Below are 26497 nucleotides of genomic sequence, written 5' to 3' on the forward strand. Positions count from 1 at the left end.
GGATTATCTGCAAAGAGCATTTAGGACAGAGGGAACAGCCAGTGCAAAGGCCCTGAGACAGATAGTGACTGGCTGGTTCTCAGGAACAGCAAAGAGGCTGGTGTGGCAAAAAGCAGAGTGAGCAAGAGGGGCTGGTGTGTGAAGGGCCTTTTTGGTCATCAAGGAGTGTGACTTTTGTCCTAAATGAATCTGGGAAAATTTTCAGCCTAGGGAGGCAAGATGTGATTCTGCTGTTGCCTGGAAGGAGAAAGCCCCAAAGACTGGTAGAGTGGTTCAGGTGACCTGTATGGTGACCTGGACCAAGTGGTAGCTGTTGTGATGGAGAAGAGGCGCAAGTCTAGGGGCCAAGATGATCTTCAAACAAAGGAGCAGTTGGGGAAACAGGTGTGGCTGTGGCCCAGGACCCTGCTGGCCACCCTTCTCTCTCACTGCAGACCCAGGGCAAGCCATGAAGGTACTGCTCCTCACTGGGCTGGGATCCCTATTCTTCGCCTATTATTGGACTGACAACTTTGACCCAGGTGAGTGCCTGAGGTGAGCCAGGGAGGAATCTGGCCAGCTGCTCTGTACACGCTCTGTCTAGGCTGACCACCCCTGCTCGCAGCCAGCTAGCCTCCAGGGAGCCCGTGTGCTGCTGACAGGAGCCAGTGCTGGCGTTGGGGAGGAACTGGCATATCACTATGCCTGCCTGGGCTCCCACCTGGTGCTCACTGCCCACACGGAGGCTTTCCTGTAGAAGGTGAGACACCCATTTCCAGTGTAATGGTGGGGGTGCGAGTGGGGTGGAAAATGGGGCCTGGGTTTGAATCTCTGCAAAGATCCCAGGTTTCCCATGTGACCTTGGGCAAGTTGCTTAACCTCTGTGAGCCTTAATTTCCTCATTTGCAAAACGGAAAACAAAGTACCTTCTTGTGGGCTGTGGTATTGGGTGGATGCAGTCAGACAGTGAGTGGAAAGCAGGAGTGTTCCTCAATAAATGGCAGTATTGGTCGGGTCCAAAGGCTGTGATGATAGACAGGGTTCCCAAACTGAAAAGGGGGTGGGTGGACTTTTCTTAGCAACAGAACATTCCGAGGAAATGCACAGCTCTTGGACACAAACCTTCCAGAATTTCAAGGGGGGCCAGAAACCTTGAGATTTATTTGATATCCCCTGAGTTTTAAATCGTGATGATTGATCAAATGAAACAGATGCCAGTTTACGACCCGGTGGTAAAGCTTTGGGAACTGAACAGGAGGCTCAGAGTAGGGGAGGGGCCTTCAGGTTGGGGCCCCAATGCGTCTGGCAGGTAGAGGGAGCCTACGGGGTAGAGGGGCCCACGGGCAGCTCTGGCCCCCCAGGTGGTAGGGAACTGCCGGAAGCTGGGCGCTCCCAAGGTCTTCTTCATTGCAGCGGACATGGCCTCCCTCGAGGTGCCCGAGCGCGTGGTGCAGTTTGCGTTGGACAAGCTGGGTGAGGGGCGGGGCCTGGAGTCTGGGACCTTGGCTTAGACTTTAGGGGCAGGACCCCAGTTGGCGTGGGGGTGTGGTAGTAATGGGTGTCTGTGGGAAGAAATTTATAAGGTTTTGGAGCGTAACTAGGGGTGGAGCCTTATTGCATCCAGGGAGCTCCATTGGATTAGGGACGTAGCCTAGCCTGTCAGGATCCGGGGAGTAGGGCTGGGTCTCTTTCATCTCAGGGTAGAAGGGGCTCTACCCAGGGCGGAACTCATTGGTTCTACGCTCTGGGTCAGTGGTCGGCAAACTCATTAGTCAACAGAACCAAATATCAACAGTACAACGATTGAAATTTCTTTTGAGAGCCAAATTTTTTAAACTTAAACTTCTTCTAACGCCACTTCTTCAAAATAGACTCGCCCAGGCCATGGTATTTTGTGGAAGAGCCACACTCAAGGGGCCAAAGAGCCACATGTGGCTCGCGAGCCTCAGTTTGCCAACCACAGCTCCGGGTGAAGTTTGAGAGTTTAAGAGGCGGGGCTAGGGAGGAGTCCAGGGGGGTGGAGCCTCAAGGACTAGCTCCTCGCTGATGGGCTTCTCCTGGACAGGTGGGCTGGACTACCTCGTGCTGAACCACCTTGGTGCTGCCCCAGCAGGCACACGGGCCCACAGTGCCCAAGGAACTAGCTGGCTCATGCAGGTGCTCTGCCCCTTCTCGACCCAGCCTCCCGGGCGGGTGCTCCATCCCTCCTATCCCCAGGTCCCACCTCTAAGTTTGCTAGATTTCACCCCGTTTTCCGACTGTGGCTCCTCACACTGCTGGCACTCCAGCCCTTCCTTCCCAGGCTCCATCCTCTCCCCCATCCCTCTTTGGGCTCCTGCCCCAGCCCCTGCCCTCCTGCTTCTAGGCCCCACCTCTCCAGGCCTTGGCTCTGCCCTGGTCCTAGTTTCTGCCCATCCCTAACCAGCCCCTCCCCCAAGATTTATAGGTTCCGCCCCCTGCCTCTACCCTCTGGGCCTGCTGCTTGACTCCCAGTCACCGCCTCCAGGTGAACTTCCTGAGTTACCTGCAACTGACTTCATTGGCCCTGCCCAGTCTGACTGACAGCAAGGGCTCCCTGGTGGTGGTGTCCTCGCCGGGAGTGGGGAAGCCACAGGCCTGATGCAGGAGAGCCTGGATGGGGCTAGAAGGTTACCTCAAGGAGGGGGAGAGCAGCGTGTGGCAGCTCAGCTGCTACCCTCCTGCACCCCCAGGCCGTGTGCCCACATCCTTCTCCAGCCCCTATTCTGCGGCCAAGTTCGCACTGGACAGTTTCTTTGGTTTCCTGCAGCAGGAGCTGGATGTGCAGGATGTGAATGTGGCCATCACCATATGCGTTCTGGGCCTCCAGGATCGGGCCTCAGCTAAGGAGGGAGTCAGGTAAGACCAGGGGCAAGAACCAGGGGTAGTGGGGGGCCACCCAGCCCCAGCCACAGTCCACACCAAGCACTGCTGTCCCCAGGGGTGTCACAAGGCCCAAGGCAGCCCTGGCTGTGATTCGGGGCGGTGCCATGCGGGTCTCCCACATCTTCTACCCATGGCACTTCCACGTACTCTGCCTTCTTCGGGCCTGGCTGCCTCACCCAAGGGCCTGGTTCACCCGCCAGGAGCTCAATGTCACTGCCACTGCTGCTGCCTGAGCTCCTTCATCTTCTCAGAGAGGACCCTCATCCAGCCATCCTGAAGGTGGGACACAGAGGGTGGCCATGACCCAAGATAGCATCATCAATACAGGAAAGGAAAACCGAAAAACTATTAGCACCTGGAAACAATGAAATCTCTGGGTGTGAGAGCAGTGTCTGTGTGCTAGTACCTTGTCAGGGGCCTGGAAGGCATTACCTCAGTCTTCTCCTTCGTCATTGTTGACGTGATTGCTGCTTCTATTTCGCTGATGGGGAAACTAAGGCTAGAGAGGTAATGTGGAAAGCCAGCTCTAGGGGCTCCCTTGGATCCTTCTGTCTCGCAAGTGGAACCACCTGATTGGTTCTTTCCACTCCTTGCCCTAAGCAAAGGAGAGCCACAAATGGCAGGGTCCAAGGAGGGGAGAAGGAAAGGAATGTGTTTTGCTCTGTACCCAGCCTCCCTTTTCATAATAAAAATCCTTTTTCCCTTGCACATCTGTTGTTCAAATTTCTTGGTCCTTCCAGCAGGCAGGGAAGAGTGTGTGTACTAGAGCTCTCAGCCCCATTTCACAGGCTGGGAGAGAGGTGGGCTCACCCAGCAAGTCCGGGACAGAAAGAAGGATACTGATTGTAGACCAAAGGTATTATTTGCCACACAGAATACATGGTTTGTGCATGGATAATACTAATGTGCATCAAGGACTACACACTTGACCTTAGGATTGAAAGAGAAAAAACAGAAAAAAATTATTTTTGTTCTTATACTTCTCATTTCTGCATCACCTAAAATAAAATTGATTCACACCAAATGCCACCAACGGGCACTATACCACATCGCCTTCCTTAGCCCTAACTCAGAGGTTGGCCTCATATAAAATGCCTCCGTTTATGGAAGTTTTATTTTGCGTCAGGTACCATTATATCTGTTCAAAGAGTTTGGAATATGTCCTATTATTGCCCTTATTTTATAAATGGAGAAATTCAGGTATTGAGGTTGAAGTCCCTGGCGCCAGCTAGCGGCTGAGATGGGATTTCACCCAGCAGAGGTGAGATTCGAACTTTTCCATCCCCCAGGAATAGGGAGACACCATAACCATAAGCATGCCCACCAACTCCGACCCCTCGCTAGGGCCGGCTAGGATAAATGCGCATGCTTACGAGACCGCAGGAAATCCTCCAGCCGCCAGGGGGGGCTCGCAGCATCCTTGTCTCTGGACCGCGCAACCCGTGAGGAATAGATATCCCAGAGTTCCGCGCTGCACCAGCCCTTCCGCCGCGGCAGCCATTGAGGAGCAGCAGGTTAGTTCATCTCGGCGTTGGTGGGATCTACCGCCATCCGTACCCCAGGGCCTCCGGTGCGGCTTGGGGTCATGGCTGGGTGTGGTGAACGACTGCGAGGGGGTCGGGACGCTGCGTTCTGGGCAGCAATGGCCGAGCCGGGACTTACTCTCCCCCCTCTCCCCACCCTTGTCCGCAGCCATGGCTCTGCGCTACCCCATGGCCGTGGGCCTCAACAAGGGCCACAAGGTGACCAAGAACGTGAGCAAGCCGAGGCACAGCCGCCGCCGCGGGGTGAGTTCCGAGTCGCGCGCTCGGGTTGCTTCTGGTAGGGCGGTGGGAAGGGCTTTCCGGGCGGAGGGCATGGCCAGGGCACAGGCTCCAGGCTACCGAGAGTAGTGGGGAGTCCTGCGGTGGGCTGAGCGGCAGAAAGTGGGTGCCGGGCCGGCCAGAGCAGTGAGTGAAATACCTAATATGTCTGCCCGGCGAACGCCCAGCCGGGCCATACACCACCACCCTCCCGCCCGCGGGATGGAAGCAGGGCAGGTGGAGCGAGTTTGGGAGTGGGTTTTGACAAGCATTTTGCCCACTAGAATAGGCGTCGGGTGGAGGTTGGCCAGCTGATTCTTTTGAGTATCAGATTGAGGCGTTTCAGGCAGGTCAGGATTTATGGGCTTCTGATTACCTAAGAAACGTCCACACCTGTAGAGAATTTTCATTAGTTTATTTGAGCCAAACTGACAATTGCCTGGAAGCAAGATCTAAAATTTTCCCCGAGGTTAACAGTTCTGCAGCTTCTTAATGCATTTGAAATTAAGGAGTGAATTTAAGGAAGAAAGCAAGGCGGGGATTGGATTGCAGGATAGTTAAGATTATGTGCTCTTGAGGGTGGTCACACCCTCGAGGGGAGGGGTATGGATTACTCTGGCATTATCATCAAAGGTGTTAACCTAGATCCCCAAGAACAGGGGGCAGGGTTTGCTTTTTTTTTTTTTTTTTTTTTGGGGGGGGGGCAGGGTTTGCTTGAAAACCTTTCACCAAAGCAGTTACAGGCCTGGATCATGACTACCCACAAAGACTTGCTCATAATTAAAGACTTTGCTGAGCAAGACGTGTTACAAGACCCCTTTTTTATCCACTTTATTAAGTAGCCCCAACTCTGCATGGCAGCCTGTGTCCGATGGGAAGAGATTCCTGGCCCAGCCACAGCCTGTGGAAAGTACCAGGCATGACTTGCTGTGTTGCCACTGGGGGGATTGGGAGGATTCCTGCTTCCATTGTACCAGACAGAATACTCCCCCCGGAGGCCCAGACATGACCCTAAGGGTCTGGGTTTGGAGCTCTTCATCTTGATGGCCTCCCTTCACCCCCCAGCGCCTCACCAAGCACACCAAGTTCGTGCGGGACATGATCCGAGAGGTGTGTGGCTTTGCCCCCTATGAGCGTCGTGCCATGGAGCTGCTCAAGGTCTCTAAGGACAAAAGGGCCCTGAAATTCATCAAGAAAAGGGTAGGTGGGCAGCTGGTGGGGTGGGATTGGGTGGAAGCATTTGGCCTCTTGCCAGGCAGGTGGAAACACATCTGTGCCCAGAGGGTGGGATGGGGCCCAGGCTGATGGCCCGCCTTGATTGCAGGTGGGGACACACATTCGCGCCAAGAGGAAGAGAGAGGAGCTGAGCAATGTCCTTGCAGCCATGAGGAAGGCAGCAGCCAAGAAGGACTGAGCCCCACCCCCTGTCTGTATAATAAAACCTGTTCAGAAACCTGGGGCTCCTGTGCTGGCATTGCAGCTGGTCCATATGGTAGGCACAGAAAGACGACACAGGTAGTACTAGAAATGGTCTTTAATCATAATTAAATAGTTCATATGTGTCAGATTCCGTGATTAAGCCGTAATTTGAGGTCCTTGGGTTCCGGGCCACTTGCCGAGTCCTGGTGTCTCAACTGCCCAGAGCCCCTTCCCCCCAGTGCAGTTTCAGCTCAGAATGGGCCTATCAGCACCAGCAGTGCCTAGGCCAGCATCACCGCTCCACAGCCAGGGCCTCTGCCTGCTCCTTGGGGAAGGCAATGTCAAAGATCTCACAATAGTGCTCCACAAAGTGGACCTCCAGACCTTCAGTGATGAAAGCAGCTAGATCCCAGAAGTCCTTCTTGTTTTCTGCTGGCAGGATGATGCATGTCACTCCAGCACGCTTAGCCTAAGATGGGTTAGTCATGAGTTAGTCCAGGAAGGCTGCAGGAACCCAGTATGCTCCAGGAGGGGGAAGACTTGGTGGGGCTCCTGTTTGTAGTGACCCAGAGCCAGTGCTCAGATAAGGGCACTAGCTTCTGAAGAAGCCTAGGGCTGGTCTTAGGGGAGTGGCTCCTTCAGACTCCACCACAAATTACTGCCTAGCACCGGTGTGTGAATCAATCAGCATCCATTGCTTTACCTTTAGAACGGGTGGGGAATGTGAGGCCAAGGCCCAAGAAATCATGTGGTCTGGCCCTGCCAAGGCATTAGGGTTGAATTAATTAGATGTTTGACCAAGTGTAGCAGGTTAATTTTTAAGTTGATAATTTTATATGGCCCACAAAGGAAGCTATAAATAGCCAAATGAACCTTGCCAGAACAAAGGTTCCCCACCTCTGCTTTAGAGGTGGGGCACCTAAAAAGGCAATGAAAGAAAAACATCATTTTGAAAATGTAGCCAACACTTCAAATTTCTTGAGTCTTACTGACCATCCTGCCCAATCTGAGTATACTAGTCAGAGGGCAGTGGAGGCTCAGGAGACAGTGGGGTTCTGCCAGGAGTTGGACACATAGGGGAGCAGATCAAGGATCTACTCAGTGCCAGGCCAAGTGGGCAATGAAGCTGAAGACCTCATTCCTCAAGGAGCCCACAAAGCCACAGAGGAGTTCATTTTGGGGAGGGTGGGGTTCCAGGTCCAAATCCCATGCTCACTAAAGTGGGCCATTAGATGGTCTGCTGTGCCTTACCTGTCAGAGGACTATATGGCAGTGGAGGGTGGGGAAGGGAACAGCACTCACCGCAATGGTCTTCTCTTTGATGCCGCCCACTGGCAGGATCTTGCCTGTGAGGGAGACCTCACCCGTCATGGCCAGGTTCTGCCGCACCGGCCTGTCCATGGCCAGTGATAGCAGCGCTGTGACGATGGTGCAGCCAGCGCTGGGCCCATCCTTGGGAGTGGCACCCTGGTGGGGAAAGGCAGGTGGGTGGTAGACAGGCCCAATGCAAGGCTGCTTGGGTGGGTGGGTGGGCACTGTGACTCACCTCTGGCACATGCAGGTGGATGTGTGAAGTCACCAGGTACTCATTAGTGGGGTCATGCCGCATCAGGAAGGCCCTAGCAAAAGTGTAGGCAATGCGGGCACTCTCCTTCATCACCTCCCCCAGCTGGCCTGTCACCTCCAGGCTCCCGTCCTTGTCCTTGCTGTGCTCCTGAGGCCGCCTTGGGGATGTCTCGACAAACAGCGTGGAGCCTCCTGGAAGACACCAGTGTGTAGGGCTTGTGAGCTCTGAGACAGTTCAGATTCCCAGGGTAGCCACTCTCCTCAATGCTGGGCCACCGTCTGCAACACTTCCTCACCCTCCTCAGCCTAGCACCTTCTCTTTCACGTGTCAGCGCCCATGCCACCTAAGGGAGCCACTGTGCACTGGCCCTACATTGTGTACCTTCACACAGGCTGCCAACACCAAGTTCTTACACAATAGCTTTAAATATAATCCAAATAAGCAAACTTTTTGTCAACCAGAGCTCACTTCCTTTACAAACACCCCAAAACCGTACACAACCCCTGCCAACCACTGACAGAGCAACCCCTGGGTTCTAAAAGACGCTGAACCCCGCCGAAACCGGTTTGGCTCAGTGGATAGAGTGTCAGCCTGTGGACTGAAGGGTCCCGGGTTCGATTCCGGTCAATGGCATGTACCTTGGTTGCGGGCACATCCCCAGTGGGAGGTGTGCAGGAGGCAGCTGATCGATGTTTCTCTCTCACCGATGTTTCTAGCTCTCTATCCCTCTCCCTTCCTCTCTGTGAAATATCAATAAAATATATTTTTAAAAAATAAAAGACCCTGAACCCCAATCGGAGCAAAGTCACCTAGACAGTCCCTCTCACTCCTCCCCCTGCTGGGTGGTGTCCCAGGGTCTCATGCTGTGAAGGACTGTCCCACATGCAAACCTTTTAAAGCATCACCTAAATAAAGCTCAGGGAGTACACCGGACACCTCTCCAACAGCCCCATTCCCTTGGCCTCATTGTGCGCCACCAGTCAGCCAGAGGGCGGTTCAGAGCAACGAAGTACAAACTTGTCCCAGAGGACAAACGGAAGGACATGTAGCACTCACCCATGGCGGTCCAGGCCAGCCCCATGACCACACCAGGCGGCGTCACTTCATACATGCGTTCCACAGTGAACACCGGCTTCCCCACAAAGTCCTGCAGGTTCTCAGGTGTCACCTCCACGGACTCAGCCTGACCACTGACAATCTTGTAGGCGGACTTCCTTAAGACCTGGGGCAGGTGTGGTAGGATGATGGGACAGCAGGGCCACAGGCCCCCACTCACCACCTCCATCTCCTCCTTTTGCTTTAATTTTTAAATTGTGTAAAATGCACATCACATAAAAAATGTACCATTGTAGCCATTTCTAATAGTGCAGCTCAGTGGCATTAAGTACATTCACGCTGCTGTGCAACCATCCCCACTGTCCATCTCCAGAACTTTCTCAGCTTTCCAAACAAAAACTCCCCAGCCCCTGGCACCCACCATTCTAGTTTTATATCTGTGAGTCTGACTGCTCGGGACCTCACAGGAGTGGGGTCAAACAGCATCTGCCCTGTGTCTGGCTCCCTTCTGTCACATCACACCCTCTAGCTCACCTTCTCCACCTGCTTCTGCAGGTTGCGCACTCCGCTCTCCCGGCAGTACTGCTTAATAAGGACAGTCAGCACGTCCGAGGACAGCTTGGCCTTGCTTTCATCCAGGCCGCACAGGGCACGGGCTTGAGGCACCAGGTACCGCTGGCAGAGAGAACTCTGTCAGGACCCTCCTGGGACCCTGCCAACCCCCAGGTCTCAGGATCCAGGGCCCACCACCCAGCCACAGATCCCTAGCTGGTAAAGACAGGACTGAGGTGGACCCTGCCTTCATGGAACTCTGGTCCCTGAGGAAGCTGGGGTCGTCCAATGAACACAGGGTGTCACTGATGGTGAAAGTAACCAGTAAGCTTGGAGGGATGGTAACAGAGTATCTGGGCAGAGCTCAGCGGGTGCCAGGACCCACAGCCTACAGACCCCCAGCCAGCCACCCCTGCTCCTACTACATCCTCTGCCCAGATCCAATTGCTATCCTCTCTCCAGATGTCATCTTAGATGTCACTTCCTTCAGGAAGGCCTCGCTGATTCCTGGGCTCACCCCACATGCAGACAAGGTTATGTAGCTGCTGCCTTGAACAGACAGAGGCTCCATGGTCACCCATAGCCCAGCACAACTCCTGCCGTACAGCAGTCTCTGGACAGACAGTCTTGAGCACTAGGTAGGGGACAGAGCCGACTGACACTGCAAGTTGGTCCTGGAGCTCCCAGAAGTCCTTGTGTCCCTTCTGTCATCCCTTCAGGAGTTTGAAGGAAGCCCCCACCCAGACCCTGAATCAGCCCATCCTTCACCAGGTTGAGTCCTGTGGCTGGAGGACAGACATGGCAGGGAGTCCCAGCACCCCTGCCACCCAAGCTCCTTGTTCCCTCCCTCCCCCTGGGCCCTGAAATCTGGGGCCCAGTGCCCCTCTCCAGGCTGCAAAGGCAGGGAGGGGGAGAAACCCCTTTCCAAATAGTAAACACTGTGATGGAAAATAAAAGACTCCCCTCTGCAGCCCTTCCCTACGCCTCATCCTGTGTCACTCTTTTTGGGCTGTTCCCAAGGTTTCCTATCTAATAAAAGAGTAATATGCAAATTAACCATCATTCCGCTACACCCACAAGCCACGCCCACAAGCCATTCAGGAGCGAGTATGCAAATTAACCCAACCAAGATGGCTGTGACCATGGAGTGAGCAAGCGGCTTGGGTTTCCCCGGCAATGGAGGAAGCCAAGCTTTCGGCACACCCTGGCAGGCCTAGACCTCCACTCAAGGCTACAAAGTTTCAATTATGGAAGATAAAAAAATCCCAACAGAAATGGCTGCGGCCACAGAGCAAGCAGGAAGCTTGGCTCTGTTCAAGGCTACAAAGTTTCAATTATAGAAGATAAATAAATCCGAGATACCAGGACCTCCGCTTGGGTCACCGGGGGGCGTGGCCAGCCTGCAAACTACCACAGGCCCCTCGCCCAGGACGCCCCATGCCCCAAGGGAACCCCCACCCTGATCCGGGACACCCTTCAGTGCAAACCAGCTGGCCCCCACCTGTGCACCAGGCCTCTATCCTATCTAATAAAAGAGTAATACACAAACTGACCATCACTCCAACACACAAGATGGCTGCCCCCCATGTGGACACAAGATGGCCGCCACAAGATGGCCAGCAGGGAAGGGCAGTTGGGAGGGACCAGGTCTGCAAGGGAGGGCAGTTATGGGTGATAAGGCCAGCAGGGGAGGCCTGCAAGGGAGGGCAGTTGGGAGTGATCAAGCCTGCAGGGGAGGGCAGTTATGGGTGACTAGGCTGGCAGAGGAGGTAAGTTGGGGGCAACCGAGCCTGCAGGGAAGGGCAGTTGCGGGGGCGGGGGGGGGGACAACCCAGGCCTGCAGGAGAGAGCAGTTGGGAGGGACCAGGCCTGCAGGGGAGGGCAGTTAGGGGTGACCAGGCCTGCAGGGGAGGGCAGTTAGGGGCAAACAGGCTGGCAGGGGAGCAGTTAGGCATCAATCAGGCTGGCAGGGGAGTAGTTAGGGGGTGATCAGGCTGGCAGGCAGAATCGGTTAGGGGCAATCAGGTGAGCAGTTGGGAGCCAGCAGTCCTGGATTGAGAGGGATGTCCGACTGCCCGTTTAGGCCCGGTCTTACCGGGATCGGGCCTAAACGGGCAGCTGGACATCCCTCAAGGGGTCCCAGATTGGAGAGGGTCCAGGCTGGACTGAGGGACACCCCCTACCCCCCGTTCACGAATTTCATGCACCGGGCCTCTAGTATCCTATATAATAAACCAGTAAACTAAACTGTTTTCCTGAGTTCTGTAAGCTGCTCTAGTCAACTATGAAACCTGAAGAAGAGGTTGTAAGAACCCAGCTTATAGCTGGTCAGTCAGAGGAGAGGTCGGGACTTGTGAGTGGCTCCTGAAGTTGGGGCAGTTCTGTGGGATGAGCCCGGAACCTGTAAGTTCTGCTGCTAACCCTGGATAGTGTCACTGAAATGCAGGACACCCAGCCAGAAAACTGGCTGGTGGGGGCAAACACTCCACACCTGGTGTCAGAGGTGTGACATTATACAGTTTACAACATGCCTCATGTTTCTTTTGGTCATACATACATGACACAAGGGATCAAGTATCCTGTCTCCCTCCTCCTCAGGTTTAATAGTTGACTAGAACAGGACTGGGACCTCCGAGAGCAGGGGCACTGTGGACTGTACCCCCAACTCTAAGTGCCCAGTACTTAGTGTGCACTCAGATGTTCCTTAAGCCTGAACACAGTGGGGCACCCCCTCCCTAGGGCTTGACAGATGGGATACCTAGCCTCACCTCTGCAATGGCAAGCTTCTCCTGGGCCACATAGCCCGACACGTTGATCATCTCCATCCGGTCCCTCAGCGGCTCTGGGATGGTCTCAATGACGTTGGCCGTGCAGATGAACAGCACCTAGGCGAGCTAGTGTGAGGTGCTGGAGGACTGGCCACCCTACCTCTCCCAGCCCCCAGGCAGGACACACACCTTGGATAAGTCCACGGGCACATCCAGGTAGTGGTCCAGGAAGTTGGCATTCTGCTCAGGATCCAGCAACTCAAGCAACGCTGACGAGGGGTCCCCCTGGTAACCCCGGCCAATCTTATCCACCTGGAAGGGCATCAGAGGGCAGATGGTGTTGGCACCTTGTCCTGCCCCTTGCACCTGTTCACCAGATACTAAGGCAGGGGAACCAAGAACTGGGGAAGCCCTGAGAAGGGACAAGAGGTGCCAGCGTGACTGGGCAGACATGGGTGCTCTGGGGCAGGAGAGGGGTCATGTCATGAGATGGCCTTGCTGCAGTGAGGCCGCCCATGGTGACTCAGGGACCATCAAATCCACAGGGGCCATGGGTGTCATTTTGAACACAGACTGCCTGGTTAGGGTTGCCCGGAGCTCTGGGTTAGGAGGGCCCAGGAGATGGGGTTTGAACCTCAGGGAAGCACAGCCACAGCTCAGCCCTCCGGGGCCCACACACACCTCGTCTATCAGGATCAGGGGATTCTCGGTCTTGGTCTTCTTCAGGCACTGTATGATCTTTCCTGGCATGGCACCCACGTATGTCCGCCTGGGGAAGAGGGCACGCTGGGCGGTCAGTGCCTGCTTCATCCACTGGGGGCCACATGAGCACTCACAGGCCCAGCTCCCTTGGAGATCCAGGACCTCAGTGTGCCATGTGCCCTCTGGGGGGAAATGCTGGCCGCTTCTGGCCAGGCCAATCTGCAGAGCACTCAGTCACCCCAACCTCCTTTCCCAGCTCAGATTCAGGGCAGGGACAGATTCATAGCCAGGTCTCACTCAGACCCATCCCCCCAGTCAGCACCTCATATCCAGTGAAACCCAACAGAACCAGAAGGCTGGGAGCAGCCAGAAACCGGCACCAGGAACATCCCCAACACCTGGGGCAGGAACAGAGTGAGAGCTGGGAGAGGAAGAAGGTGAGGGCAGCGAGAGGACAGGGGTGGGCCATGTGGGCCGAGGGGAGCTTGGCAGTTTTCAATATGACAACAGCAGTCAGTTAGTTCCCTGTCCTTGTCCTTGTTTGGAACCCCCAACTAGCATCAGTAAAGAGCGCCCACCTGCCCATCCTGGGCACCTCTACCCAATGACCTCCCAACGTCAGACTGCACTTGTGCAGAAACTCAGCCAATGCTTCTCACCCTGGGGAGTGGTCCTTGCCGCAGCTCCTAGGCAGTTCCCAACTAGGGCACAGGGGGTGCTAGGGTCCCCTCTGCCTTCCTTCAGGTCCATCCCTAACTTTCAGCCTCCTGCTCACCCAGCTCAGAGGTCAGTACTCAGGCAAGAACCTTCCCAGCCTCTCAGGTCAGCTCCCTGTACCCCTCCACCCTCAGAGTAGGTCTCCCAGGAATATCTGCACCATCTCAGCCTGGAGGCCTCCAATACTGTATGGGCCCTGTCCCTTCTTGACCCGTCCTGGAGCTCACACGAGGCTCTGTGCCAGGAAGCGGAGAGACTGCCCACCTCCCTACAGGTTCGAGACAGTGAAGGGTGGAGGGTACACCCAACTTGCTCTGCCCAGTGGGCGGCCAAAATATCCATGTTTTTAGAGACAACAAAAAAGGAACTTTTAATATGGACTCAAATCATCCTTGAACACTAGTTTGCCAGAGCTTGGGGGCAGGTAGAAGGTCATGTGGCCAGGTACAAGGGAAAAGAGGAAAACCTGTGGGTGGTCCACAGAGATCACCCATCTATTAGTCATTAGGGAGAAGCACCAAGAATAGCATATGACAGTGCTACCTTCTCCCCAACCGGCCTCCCCACCCCACCTTTGAACACTGTGGCAAACTGAAAACAGATACTAGTAGTGTATCTGCTACACTTGTGTCTCAAGCAGTTTACACTTTTCCAAGAACCAACCTGTGTGGAGGGCAGAATGGCAGGAAGCCCCAGGAGAACGCAATATCCTGACTGCTCCCCGGAAGGGTGCCAGGCACAGGACCAGGTAGCTTTAACCAGTTAACTGCCACGATGTTTTGAATTTAATTAAAGAAGGTCCCCTGCTTGCGTCTATAGACGCTTATGGTGTACAAATGGTTAAGACCCAGGACACAGAAGATACCAGCCCCTGCTCTGGGTCTAATGAGGGAGGAAAGAATCAAGACAGGTGCTCAGGCCTCACAGGTGTGGGCTGGCCCATTCTCACTGGGGAGACCACCTTGCCCCTCACTCTAGTTCAGTCACTAGTCAGACGGCCCAGGCAGAATGGCAAGCACCAGCCCTGGAACTCTGGTGGGGCTGCGGGGGAGTTGCTGGTGGGAACTAAGCTGGAAATGCTGACAAAGCCCTCCCTAAGAGGTCAAGATTTGGATCCAATGTTTAAGCACCTGGATTCAGCCAGGCCTAGACACCTGAACTTTTCAGTTACTACCTCCAGTGTGAGTGGAGTTTACTCCTTTGCCACCCCATTCACTTTAACCAAGGCAGGAGCAGATCCAGGAGGCTGGGCCTACCTGTGCCCCTTTATCTCGGCCACATCCGTCATGCCACCAACACTGAAGCGGAAGTACTCTCGGTTCAGGGCTCGAGCGATGGAACGGGCGATGCTGGTCTTGCCCACACCAGGGGGGCCATAGAAGCAGAGGATCTTGCCCTGGGTTGAGCCTCGGAGCTGGCTGACGGCAATGAACTCCTATGGGCAGAGGTAGGCTCCCATGAGACAATCAATCACTCGCCACTCATGGCCTTTGTGCAGAGTAAGGGCTGTGCCTGACATGAGTCTGGCCACCTTCTGGTACTTTCTAGGTTTCTGGGTGGTGGGAAGGGACAAGGCCTGTCCTGGAGGAGCCAATCTGACTGCAGGTGTCACCTGCCACAGGGTGGGACAGCCTGTGGCACCAATGGGACAAGTAGATGCCAGGAGAACATGTGTGACTGACAATCAACTATGGATGACCACAGTACAGGCCCGTCAGCCAGCTCCCCCACTTAACAGGCTTTCTTCCATATCGTGGGTCACAATGGCCTCCTCCTTTCTCCTGGTCTGTCCACGCCCCAATGCCCTCAGCCAGGCCTGTTTTCTTCCCCTTGTAAATCTGTGAGCCCCTTGAGCACGGCAGGCTAGCTCTGGCAGCCCCTGACATTTCTGAGCCAATCCAACACCTCTGGCCAGGGCCCTCTACCCCTTACCTTCCTGAACCCCTCCGTACCCCTCCAGACCCCCACATTCACCAGGGGGCTCCTCTGGGTCTCCCCAACAGCACAGAGGCCCGGGGGAGGGGGGACAGGGGGAGGAGATCCTGGGCCCCAGACCCTGAGGCATCCAGACCCACATATGCAAATCCAGACCATTACAGACCATGCCTCTCAGCATCCACCCTAGGTGCAACGACTAAGTGCATGGGATGTGGGAGTATGGTGCCCAGCGGAGGGTCAGGCTGGTCTGTGCCCAGGACCCCGGGGCCCACAGAAGAGGGTACAGGCGGCCTCACCAGGATGCGCTTCTTGACGTCCTCCATCCCATAGTGGTCCTCCTCCAGCACTGCCTGGGCACGGGCCAGATCCAGGTTCTCGTCACTGTACTTGCCCCATGGGATGGACGTCAGCCAGTCCAGATAGTTGCGGGTGACGCTGCCACAGGACAGACCAGAGTGGTGAGTGGGGCCCAGAGAGGCACCTGATCCCTGCTGTTGCAAATCCACATGGCTGGTACCCATGAGCCCAAAGCGTGAACTACACCATCGGCTTCCAGCACTATGGAAAGCGATCTCAGTGAGGGCCACACCTGGGAAGTATCCTGGTTCCCGCCACAAGTGCCAGGCCCCTTTCCCAGACCAGAGACACAGCGAGCATGGGGACTGCTTAGGGTCTAACACCATGGAAAGGACAGTGGTTAGAATGGAGGGGACAACCTAACCCAGGGCTAGTGAGGAGACTGAAGCCTGAATGGTGGCAGATCAGCATTACCAAGAGAGTAACCTGTGCCTGGGAGTTGTGTGTCATTGACAGGGGCCTAGAAGAGGCCCCCTCACTAGGGTCCTAATAAGAGACTGTATCATTAGTTCATGTTTTAAGGCTCTAGTTTATGAACACTTGCGACAGCAGCATGAAAGCTCATTAGCTGCCTGAAGAAGAAAAGCTGGGGCGCCTCTAGAATGGAGGCATCAGCATCTTCCAGGGTCCTGTGGAAAGAGTGCTGCCTCCCCAGACATCTTGAGCCAGGGAGGGGCCTGGTGCTTGGGTCCTCCCTTCAGAAGGGCCGTTCCAGGACCAGCCATTCCACAAACTGCCCAGGAGCAACACCCAAGTCCCTGGAATCTGACACCACAGGCTCTGAGCCTCCCTGCCCAAACCCTGGGCAGCCATCCTGACTCACAGCCAGTGTGGGAGGGACAAAGACCACTGGTCAAGGCTGAGTCCCCAACAAAATACGCTTACTTCCTGGCTGACTCTCAAAGCAGCAAGAGGGAGGTCAGAGGACCGAAGCCAGGGGAAGATGGTGACCTCAGGGTGATGGCTCAGGGACTCCTGGTTCCGGCTGGAAGCACTGGCTTAGAGCCATATGTCCTTGGGTTCAAATCCCTGTCCCCAACCATCAGCTTAGAGGCCCTGGTCACTGACTTGACTTTCCTGAACCCTGATTTCTTCATCTGAGAAATGGGGGTGACAAAGGCAGGTCCCGCACAGGGTGGTATGAGAGGACCGATGCATGTCACGGCTGTTTAAGACAAGTGCCTGTGCCCGTGCCGGTGGCTTTCTGGGTCAACATCCCAGACCCTGCCAGCTCACAGGCTTTTCTGAGAGCCAGATGGGACCGAGGAACCAGCACCACTGCCCCCAGGCACTCACTTGAACTCCGAGGAGTGGTTGTCTAACAGGCCCAGCTTGCTCAGCTCCTCATCCACAACATCCATGACGTGCTTGGGGACGACAAGCTCCTTCAGCCGCTCACGGAACTTCTCCTCAATGGCGTCCTTGTCCTCCTTCTCCAGACCTAGTTCCTTCTTGATGATCTTCAGCTGCTCTTGCAGGAGGTACTTGCGATGTGTCTGCTTGATTTTCTCCTCCACCTGCAGGGCCGAGAAGCTGCCCTCAGACCCGAGAGTACATAGTCCAGTCTTGGAAAAAAGCTTTGCAACTTTCCCAATCTGGTTCCCATTTTGAACATTTTCCCCAGGACTCTGAATGCAGAGAGCTCCTCCCCCTCAAAGGGGGATGGTCAGATGGAGACCTCTTTCTCTGGGTTCAGGCACTAGGATCAGTTGTAAGTTTTAACCTAATGAGTTTCACAGCCCAAGTGCACGCAGCCCTCGGAGCACAGAAGCCTTCTCAGCTCAAGGCTGTCCCCACCCCACTTACTTCCCGCCCCAGGCGCTGCTGCAGCTTGCTCAACTCAAACTCCTTCTTGAGGAGGGACAGGGCCTTATACAGTCGCTTGGGAATCTGCCAAAAAAGGAGAGATCAATCAGAATGGTTGTCCATTTCTGCAGAGATTGGGGGGGAGGGGAACTCAGCAAGCTGTTGCTAGAGGGAGCCTAAACTGTGACAGACCACCAACCACACTTTAACAAAAAGAGGCATGCACCCGTTTCAACAAGCCAGGTTCTGGAAACACCTTCTACAGATAAATTCCAGCAGGTCTACAAGCTGTGTGGATCAGGATGTTTGTACAGATGTTGGTTGTTTGTAACAGCAAAAGACTGGTGACAACTCAAATATGCCACCACTAAATCATGGACACCACCTGATGGAATACTATGCAGCAGTTAAAAAGAATGAGGGAGCTGGATGTGCATGAAGGACATGTGTTGGTGTGAAATCATCTCATAAGGGAGCTGAGGACACCAGCCAGCCTGGGAAGCGGCCCAGCACGCAGAACAGGACCAGCACAGGGCATGTGCGGACAACTCACATTGGTCTCCTCCAGGACATCCTGCAGCTCGTGGGACTCTGCTCCAGTCAGTGCAGCACCCATGTCGCTCAGGTAGATGGGGTTGTCCACCACCCTCTGTCCGGCCTGCATCATCTGCAGCACAGACTCTCTGGAAGGGACAGAGGGACACTGTCATGGGACATGAGGACCATGGCAGCAGCTGGGACTTCACTCCTGCTGGCCCTCAGTCTCATGGTCCCTAGCAGCACTGAGAGCCAGCATTGCATATGGGCCTCCCCAGCTTCAGGACCAGTAGGGCTTCCTTGTCCTAGAGTCATGAGAGTAACACCTCCAGCCCAGATAGAGCCCCCTCCAGCAGCCACATGGTAACCTCATGAGATCCCCCTTCACCCCAGCTAATGACAACAAAGGCTTCCAGGCAAATCCAGATCCTTGTTAGCAGGAAGAAGGCAAAGAACCTGGGCCAGGTCAGCCATCCCACCCCAAGATGTCCCTGTTAGAAGGGAAGAGGCTCCACCTGCACAGGACTGGGCCTAGGTGTCAAATTCCTGCCCCCAAAAGGTTTTCTACCAGGACACTCTTGAGAAAAATTTCTGCCAACCCAGGTGCCACAGAGAGAGCCCACCCTGGCCTCAGGAAGGGCTAGCCACACATTCCGGTTGGGGAGGGTGCAGGACACCAACCTGTAGAGTGGGTTCAAGGCAATGATGTCCCGGATGGTCTTCACAATCTCAGCTGTCAGGGCCTGGCAAGTGAGAAGACTAGCATGGAACCCATGGAGCCAGTGTGTGTGTGGGGGGGGGGGGCACTGCGGCCCTAGGGAGCCCCTCCCACCTGGTCCTGGCCAAGGATGGCCTTAGAGACCCAGGAGCAGAGTCAGAATTCACCAGTCATGGGGACACCGAACCAACTGAGCAAATACTAAAACCAACTCCGTCTCTTTACACCATTCTAATCTTAGAATGAGGCGTTTGGGGGGGGGGGGGATGGATTTTTTTTTTTTAATATATTTTATTGATTTTTTACAGAGAGGGAGAGGGAGAGAGAGTTAGAAACATCGATGAGAGAGAAACATCGATCAGCTGCCTCCTGTACACCCTCTACTGGGGATGTGCCCACAACCAAGGTACATGCCCTTGACTGGAATCGAACCTGGAACACTTGAGTCCACAGGCCAACGCTCTATCCATTGAGCCAAATCGGTTAGGGCTCCTTTTATTGATATTACAGAGGGAGTGGAGGTTTTCTTTACTCTTTTATCATTATCCTCACAACTGATACTCCTCAACCTTGGCCACAAAACATACAGGCTGTGACTTCTTTGTCTGAAATCTGCCTGAGTCACTAAGGCTCTCAGCCTGTTCCGCCTGGAACCTTGCCACCAGTCCCTTTAGAGGTGGGGCCCCAGGCTGTGGACCCATGGGTACTGCGTTCCTTCTTCCCTCTGTTCCCTGCCACAGTGAAGCTAGTCTTGTTCTGGCAGGACCACCAAGCAGTTTATGACACACATACCCACACCTCATTTGTTTCCAGAAGGCCCGGTTTGCAGCATATTGTACTCCAATGAGGGCACCAGTGGGCACAAAGCAAGCAGCCACAATGGCTGGGGTTTTCTAGTGTACTCTCGTGCTATCTAGTTATTGGATTTGTCCCTGAATTGCCCAAGTTGATCTTTATAGAAGGAAGCCAGCTGAAGGTCCATCACCCTTGCGTGAACAAGGATGAGTGCGCTGTCTTCTCCAAGGTCCTCGATTCTTTTTTCTTTTCCTTTTTTATTCAAGTCCTTGTGTTGAGGGCTGACTTTCAATAAATCGCAATGTGGGAGCTGCTCTACTACATACAGGTCGTCTACAAATGGTTTAGCACCAGGTTTCCCATGAACGTGCACTGCATGACAGGCGAAGGGGCGGCCCCCCTTTCCAGCCCACTCTGTTTGCCAACACAAGGGGCTCTCCGCACCAGACCCCCAGCCTGGTCCTTGATTCTTTTCATAACACCATCTATGTCTTTGCCTTTCCTCCACCCACTACACAATCCTCGTAGGAAATTCTGAAGCTGTGCTGTTTATGACATACAAACCCACACCTCAGTTCGGCAGCCACTGGTAGCTATCACTTAAGTAAAACGGGCGTTCCGTTGCTCAGTCACAGCAGCCATAGGTAGAGTGCTTAATAGCCACAGGTGGGTAACGGCACCAAATTGCAGAATATTTCCACCACCATGGAAGGTTCTCCCAAACAGCGCTGCTCTCAAGGGCCTGGGCGGCCCTGGACTGCTGGTACAGGCCAGTGGCAAATGCAGCCAAGCCCCTTCCAGCACCCAAGGCTGACATCGCCAACCAATCATAGCACTCTTTCCCTCGGAACTCAGAAGCTGCCCCAGAATCCTTCTCAACACAGTGCCTGGGGGACCTGGCTGGGTAGCTCAATTGGTTAGACCAGTGGTCGGCAAACTGTGGCTCGCGAGCCACGGTTTGCTGCTCTGTTGACTAATGAGTTTGCCGACCACTGGGTTAGACTCATTAGTCAACAGAGCCAAATATCAACAGTACAACAACTTAAATTTCTTTTGAGAGCAAAATTTTTTAAACTTAAACTTCTAACACCACTTCTTCAAAATAGACTCTCCCAGGCCGTGGTATTTTGTGGAAGTGCCACACTCAAGGGGCCAAAGAGCCGCATGTGGCTCGCGAGCCGCAGTTTGCCGACCACGGGGCTAGCCCCTTACTCAGGAGTGCTGACTCACCTTCACTTCCTCTGTGACCTGGAAGTCCTCATGGACAACATTCTCGACTTCCACCATGAGCACCTCACTGGGGGTGCCTGAGTTAGGCTCCACCACCACCTCTATCTGGCGCCTGACACCCAGATCCTCCTCCGCCTCCTTCTTGCTCCGCTTGGGCTTCCGGCGGGGCTTCTGCTTCTCAGCCTCGGCCTCCTCCGGCTCCACCTCCAGCTGTCTGCTGATGTGAATCCTGCAGCCGGGAGCAAGGCAGAGATGGAGCCGCTGAGGTTGGGAGGGGCCCTGCCCTAATGAGGCCCCCAGAGCAGGGTAACTACAAACTCTGGAGCTGAAGACTGAGCTACTTTCTCAGAACCCCAAGACCAGTGTCCCCCTCTGCCCTTAGACTCATCCATTCCATTCCCACACCAATACCCTACTGTCCTCCACAAACTCATGGATGAGCCAGTGAAAACCAGTTTTGGGGACCATTATGAGCTGCCACCTCGGCAGAGCCCATCTCTGGGACTCTGCCTGCCTCTCTCACCCTGGAGCTCACTCCTTCGTGTTGTTCAGGTCTCGATTCAAGGGCACCTCCTCAAGGAGGCCAGATCCCGTCACCCTGCCCATTTTCATCTTCCCTCCTCCCTAAAGCACCCACACCACCATTTGATTTCAGCTTGTGACCTGTTTTCATGCCTCTGGTGTCCTCCCACTATGGGTGCTCCCCAAGGTGGCCCCGTCCTGTCTCTCCATCCAGGTGTTAAATGACGTGTTCCATTTCCCCTCTGTCACACAGGTAACTAACAATGGTGCCTTCCTCAGAGGAAGGGCCTGTCAACCACCACAGATGCCGACTCGGTGCCCAGCTCTCATCAGCAAGGTGCACAGAGAAAAGGAGGCTGGGCCTCGGTAAGTCCTAGGTAGGCCTGGCCTCAGGAGAGCGGGCTCATTCTATAGGGCACCTCATTCTGTAAGGCAGGGCAGTTAGCAACCACCACTGTTTATTAATTCTGACTGAATCTTATTCTCTTCCCTCTGGCTCATGAGTCCTTTCAGGACGGAGAGGAACAGCCTCTTCCCTAAAACAGACTAGCGGGAACAGGTGGAGGCTCAGTGCAGGGAGTGCCACCACGACTTTCACAGAATCAGGGCCCGGCATAGGCCCTTTCCCCAGAGTGTATTCTGGGATGCTGCCCAACTGACACAAGAAAAAGGCTAGATCAGAAAAACGGATGGAAGACTCTGAATTCAATAAATGCTGTCAAGTGTCTCCTATGAGGGGCTTTTCAGAACATTCACTATATCTTCACTACATGTTAACAGCTTGTACTCTGACATGTTCTCATGTGTATTTGGTCACAGGACTCTTGTGAAGCATCTCACAGGACCAATGTTCCTTGGAACACATGTGAAAAGCTGGTTAGTTCCTCTATTGAGAGCTTCAACCCTAAGCTGACCTTGCAGATTTTTTAAATCGTGATATTTACAAGGGCTTAAACTGGACTTATAAACATATGCAGTCCTTTCACAGTTAAAAATTCCATGGACTGACAAAGAAGTGTGTCTGAGTGAAAAACTGCAAACTGCAGAATGACAATACAGCATTATCTGCAGGCAGATGCCGACACAAGTCCTTGGAGGAAAAGCAAGCCCAGCTGTGAACAGCGGACACCTAGACATGAGGCAACTTGCTACTTTCTGTTTTTGTGATGCTTTTTTAAATAACGTGCATTAAAGAAACGACTTCTCACTGACCACCCATGCTGCCACTTTAACAAAGGAACTCTGAGAAGGGAGATTCCAGAGGGGACGTGTCTTAGCCTCCATCTCCAGCTTTGGTGTGGTCACTGTAGTGAACAGGCTGCAGGGATGACTGAGAAGGGTGGGTCAGTGCTGGGACCTGGGGGTACTCAGAACCACCCTCCCCACAGTGTCCCACAGACCCCCGAACCTTCTGTGTCCCATGACAATCATGCGCAGCTTGTCCCCAAGGTCCTGCATCTCATGGATCTGGACAAATGTTCCTGTGTGGTAGATCTCGTCCAAGCTCTCGACCACGTCGGACTCGTTACTGAGGGAGAGAGACACAAAGGAACATCGGCACAGGCTCTCTTAATTCCCATGGAGTGTCTCAGGCTAGGTTGGAGGAAGGAGAGACGAAAAACTCAACTGGCCTGGACTGAAAACCAACAGTGACCTCCTTGCTCCCACAGGGGCTCTGGAGCCCAGTAAGTACCTGCCAGCTAAGGAATACCAGCGGTAACTGCACAGGCGAGTAGCTCCTGGCCATGAGGCATCCTGGGTTTCATTCCATTCCAAAATCCCAGGACAGAGCCTACTCAGGACACCCTAGACTTCTCACTTGGAAGTGGAACTAATTTCTGCCTGGAGTCAAGGTGGAAATATCCAAAGCAGTGATATCTGCCCCCTTCGCTCTGTGCTGAAGCGGCCTTGCAGGTGTGCGTGTTTTAACACCAAGGGTCCTCGAGGTTAATCCCCCCACCCCCATATCTTGACAAGGCATGAAGCCCAGCGCTGCAAGCCGAGCCTTCAGTCCAGGCTATACAGGAATGCTTGGCTCTTCGCTGAGTACCCTGCAGGCTCTACTTGGTTTCTTTCAGGTCAAGGGTCAGAGGTCCAGGCTACTTTAGGGAGAACTGGTGGTGAGCTACACTCCAGGGCAACTTCAGCAAAGGAGTGAAGGAAAAATTACACTTACGTGTCATCTCTCTTTAGAAAGACGCCGGCATATGGCTGGGCAAGACGGACTTTCCTTCTTAGCAGCTCAACCAACTTCTTATTTTTAACCTAGCATGACAATGACCCCAAAGTGAAATGCAGGGTAGGTTTTCTAGCTAACATTTTGATAGCAGCTCTAACATTTTCTATATTATTCTCTGGGGACATGCTAATCTGATCCAGGTCACTAACCAACTTAGTCCAGGAACCCCTGAACAAAAAACAAACAAAAGACAGATATATGAAGAAGAGAGTGGTACAGGGTTGAACAACTGCACTCCTCAGTGGTTCTCCCCCTTTTTAAAGAAAATTCAAAGTAGACAAATGGCCAGAACTAAGCAACTGATTCAATTTCAAGAGCTGTTTCAGTCTAAACTTTACTGATTTCATCAGTGTTAGAAGAACTACACTAGATGTGTGTAATTCAAATGTGGCCCACCCCATAGGATGATAACTTCCTCTAATTTTCACTGAAAGTATTTCCCAATCATATCTTTACCCTATTTATTGATCATTGAAACCCCCAAGATCACAGCACATTCTCTTGATGTCATTTCGGCAACAGGTAGAGGGCTAATGATGTCTCCTAGGAACAGTTGATGGGGGGTGGTGCACAAATGTCTTTTATGGTTCAAATGATTTCTTTCAAGCCTGCGTTAATTCCCAGACCAGAATGCCTAAACTTAATGGCTCTCAATCTTTAGTATACATAGTTTCTGATGCAGGAAATCTAAAGAGGACCTGAGAATTTGCATTCTAAACAAGCTCCCAGGTGATGCTGCTGGTCCAAGCACCAAAATTTGAGAACAAATGTTTTAACTCTAACAGCAGCTCTTAACTTAGGGTCCTGGCCCCAAAGGCCTGGTAGGGTGGAGAGGACTGCTGATGGTGGGTCAAAGACGGGAAAGAGGTCTCCAAGGCAGGCTTCTGAAATGTCTGAAGAGCCCCAGAAAAACAACAACAGGTAAAGCTGCTTACTATTGAGGCATACTAAGCACCAGGCACCATTCTGGATCCTTTACATGACCTCACTTATTTCTCACAACATCTCTAAGACAGAAGATACTATTATGTCCATTTCACAGATGAGAAAATGAAGGCCCAGAGGAACCACTTGCCCAATGTTACAGAACTAGGGATGGTGGTCAGCTACAGGGTCTTACCCTGGGACCTCCAAATAACCACTACTCAACATCAAGGAAGGCCCTTGGGAGAGCAGCTCAGGCAAACATTATCAGCAGTGCAAAACAGGAGGTGGAGGGGGCCTCTTCTGTCCCCTCCTCGCTGGCTGGCTGCTGCCCCTGTTTTGTTCCTTTCCAAGGCATCCCTGAGATTTACTTAGCAGAAACTGGGGTGAGGGGGCGAAGTTGGAGGGTGAATACAGAGGTTGACTCATTGTATGACCTTGCTTAGACAGTTAAAGATAACCTTTCTCCTCCATGGACTCGTTTCCACATCATTAAAAAAGGGTGGGGTGGGGGAGGGAGGTATTTGTGTCCTTCCTACTCTAAAAATGCATGTTCCTTGCACTCACAATGTTTTCTCTCTATTACATCACCCTAGTTCCCCACCCAACCCTCCGTTTAGGTTTCTTAGTCTGAAACGACCTTGTTTCCTGCCTCTTTCCATTACAACCTCAGTTCCTTAGGCACAGGGACTGTTTGATTTGTTTGCTGCTGTACCTCAGTGCTGGCGACATGGTAGGGGGTTAAGAAGACTCTGCTGAGTGAAAAAAACCATAGCTGTACCCCTCGGAGATTCCTCTCCCACCTTCCTCCTCAGCCCCTTGCTCTATTACTCCCTGTAGGACTTATTATCTTCCAGCATATAACTTTACTTAATAATCTTGTTAATTACTTCTTGCTTCTCACTAAAATGTGAGCTCCAAAGGCAGGAATTTTTGTCTTGTTCACTGCTGTACCCCTAACAGCTAGAACTGATCTTGGCACATATCTAGAAATACTTGTTTAAGAAAGGAATTAATCCTGATCCCAAAGGGGCTCATAACCAGAAAGGAGGCCACTCTGGGGAGACAGGGTTACAAAACATTTACCAACACCTGCAAAGAAACTGGTCGCAAGACTGCTTTTCTGGTTATTCTCGAAGCCGGATTTCTATGATTACACGCTAAGTGCACAGTCCTAAGCTCGTTGGGTTCAACTCCCCTTAAGAGATCCTAGAGGAGGAATTTGGCTCCAGTTCACCAAGCTAGTGATAAGCAGACAAAATTCCAACTCCTGCCTTTGATAAACTTCGTGTCTGAAAAACTTTCGAGAAATGAGGGTGCTAAACTTTCTCTCGGCCCAACTCGCTGCTTGCAGAGGTGGGGAAACGGAGGTCAACGTAGAAGATCTTACCTCGATAATCTTGATAAAGCGCGGGAACACCGGATTGCGGGTGACGGCGATGAGTGGCAAGTGAGGGAACACGTCCGGGATGGTCATAGGTGTCAGCGCCGTTATAACGGGGCCTTCCCCGCCGCCCGCGCTGCCCCCCGCGCCCGCGGCGCCATCCTCCACGCCGCCCTCAGGGGCATCCTCGCCACCCGAGAATCCGCTGCTGCCGCTGCCGCGGCTGTTAGCCTCCCAAAGCCCCCGCCACTGGCCCGCAGCCGTGGGGCCACGGCCCCAAAGCGCCCATGGAGGAGAAGTGTCGCAGGCCCGCCGACCTCTGGGCAACCACGCTCCGGCCGCAGTTTGGACCCGCCCCCCGGCGACAGCCAGCAGTGGCCGCCGTAGCGCCCAACACCGCGCAGCGCCCCACAGCCGCACGTATCCTGTGCCCGCCGCCATGGCCCGGCCATCCTGGTGGCGCACAGGGCTTGCGTCATTTCCGCTCACAGGACTGCAGTACACGTGACGTCGGGAGCGTGCTCCGGTGCCTGCGGGGCGGAGTCCCGGAAAGAAGAATTGAGGGGACTGAGGCTTGGAAG

The 26497-nt window shown here is 53.7% G+C and overlaps 4 protein-coding genes across 6 annotated transcripts in view; 3 read left to right on the top strand and 1 right to left on the bottom strand.

Moving 5' to 3' along the window:
• Positions 1-221: 221 nt before the first annotated feature.
• On the top strand, positions 222-3589 carry HSD11B1L (hydroxysteroid 11-beta dehydrogenase 1 like). Of its 2 annotated transcripts, none has more exons than XM_080674465.1 (5): positions 222-521; positions 2045-2136; positions 2486-2563; positions 2663-2856; positions 2939-3246. In XM_080674465.1, the coding sequence occupies exons 1-5, from the start codon at positions 350-352 to the stop codon at positions 3114-3116; spliced, it is 714 nt and encodes a 237-aa protein (XP_080530591.1). In that variant the 5' UTR covers positions 222-349; the 3' UTR covers positions 3117-3246. The 2 variants fall into 2 exon arrangements, with proteins under 2 accessions (XP_080530591.1, XP_080530590.1); XM_080674464.1 differs by lacking the exons at positions 222-521; positions 2486-2563 and adding exons at positions 631-739; positions 1393-1452 and having other exon boundaries at positions 2771-2856; positions 3065-3589.
• Positions 3590-4060: 471 nt separating this feature from the next.
• On the top strand, positions 4061-6142 carry RPL36 (ribosomal protein L36). 2 transcript variants are annotated; one of them, XM_080674462.1, is made up of 4 exons: positions 4061-4397; positions 4576-4670; positions 5751-5885; positions 6010-6142. In XM_080674462.1, exons 2-4 carry the CDS (start codon positions 4578-4580, stop codon positions 6097-6099), a joined length of 318 nt encoding a protein of 105 aa, XP_080530588.1. In that variant the 5' UTR covers positions 4061-4397; positions 4576-4577; the 3' UTR covers positions 6100-6142. The 2 variants fall into 2 exon arrangements, with proteins under 2 accessions (XP_080530588.1, XP_080530589.1); XM_080674463.1 differs by having other exon boundaries at positions 4391-4453.
• Positions 6143-6204: 62 nt separating this feature from the next.
• LONP1 (lon peptidase 1, mitochondrial) lies at positions 6205-26387 on the bottom strand. The gene is made up of 18 exons (XM_080674460.1): positions 25923-26387; positions 23546-23634; positions 22778-22897; positions 20848-21076; positions 18786-18847; positions 18121-18250; positions 17568-17651; positions 17058-17278; positions 15701-15839; positions 14723-14901; positions 12729-12816; positions 12237-12359; positions 12048-12164; positions 9262-9402; positions 8728-8893; positions 7651-7862; positions 7407-7571; positions 6205-6573 (listed from the first exon to the last, which is right to left on the bottom strand). The coding sequence occupies exons 1-18, from the start codon at positions 26355-26357 to the stop codon at positions 6397-6399; spliced, it is 2877 nt and encodes a 958-aa protein (XP_080530586.1). The 5' UTR covers positions 26358-26387; the 3' UTR covers positions 6205-6396.
• The window catches only part of CATSPERD (cation channel sperm associated auxiliary subunit delta), a gene marked incomplete at both ends in the record, with an annotated part of 51392 nt that continues 51250 nt past the window's right edge, over positions 26356-26497 (top strand). Inside the window, one exon of the mRNA XM_080675425.1 lies at positions 26356-26372. Within this exon, the coding sequence (XP_080531551.1) occupies positions 26356-26372 (17 nt within the window). The remainder of the gene's footprint in view (positions 26373-26497) is intronic.

This window comes from Plecotus auritus, assembly GCF_963455305.1.
Source record: "Plecotus auritus genome assembly, chromosome: 6".
NCBI lineage: Eukaryota > Metazoa > Chordata > Mammalia > Chiroptera > Vespertilionidae > Plecotus > Plecotus auritus.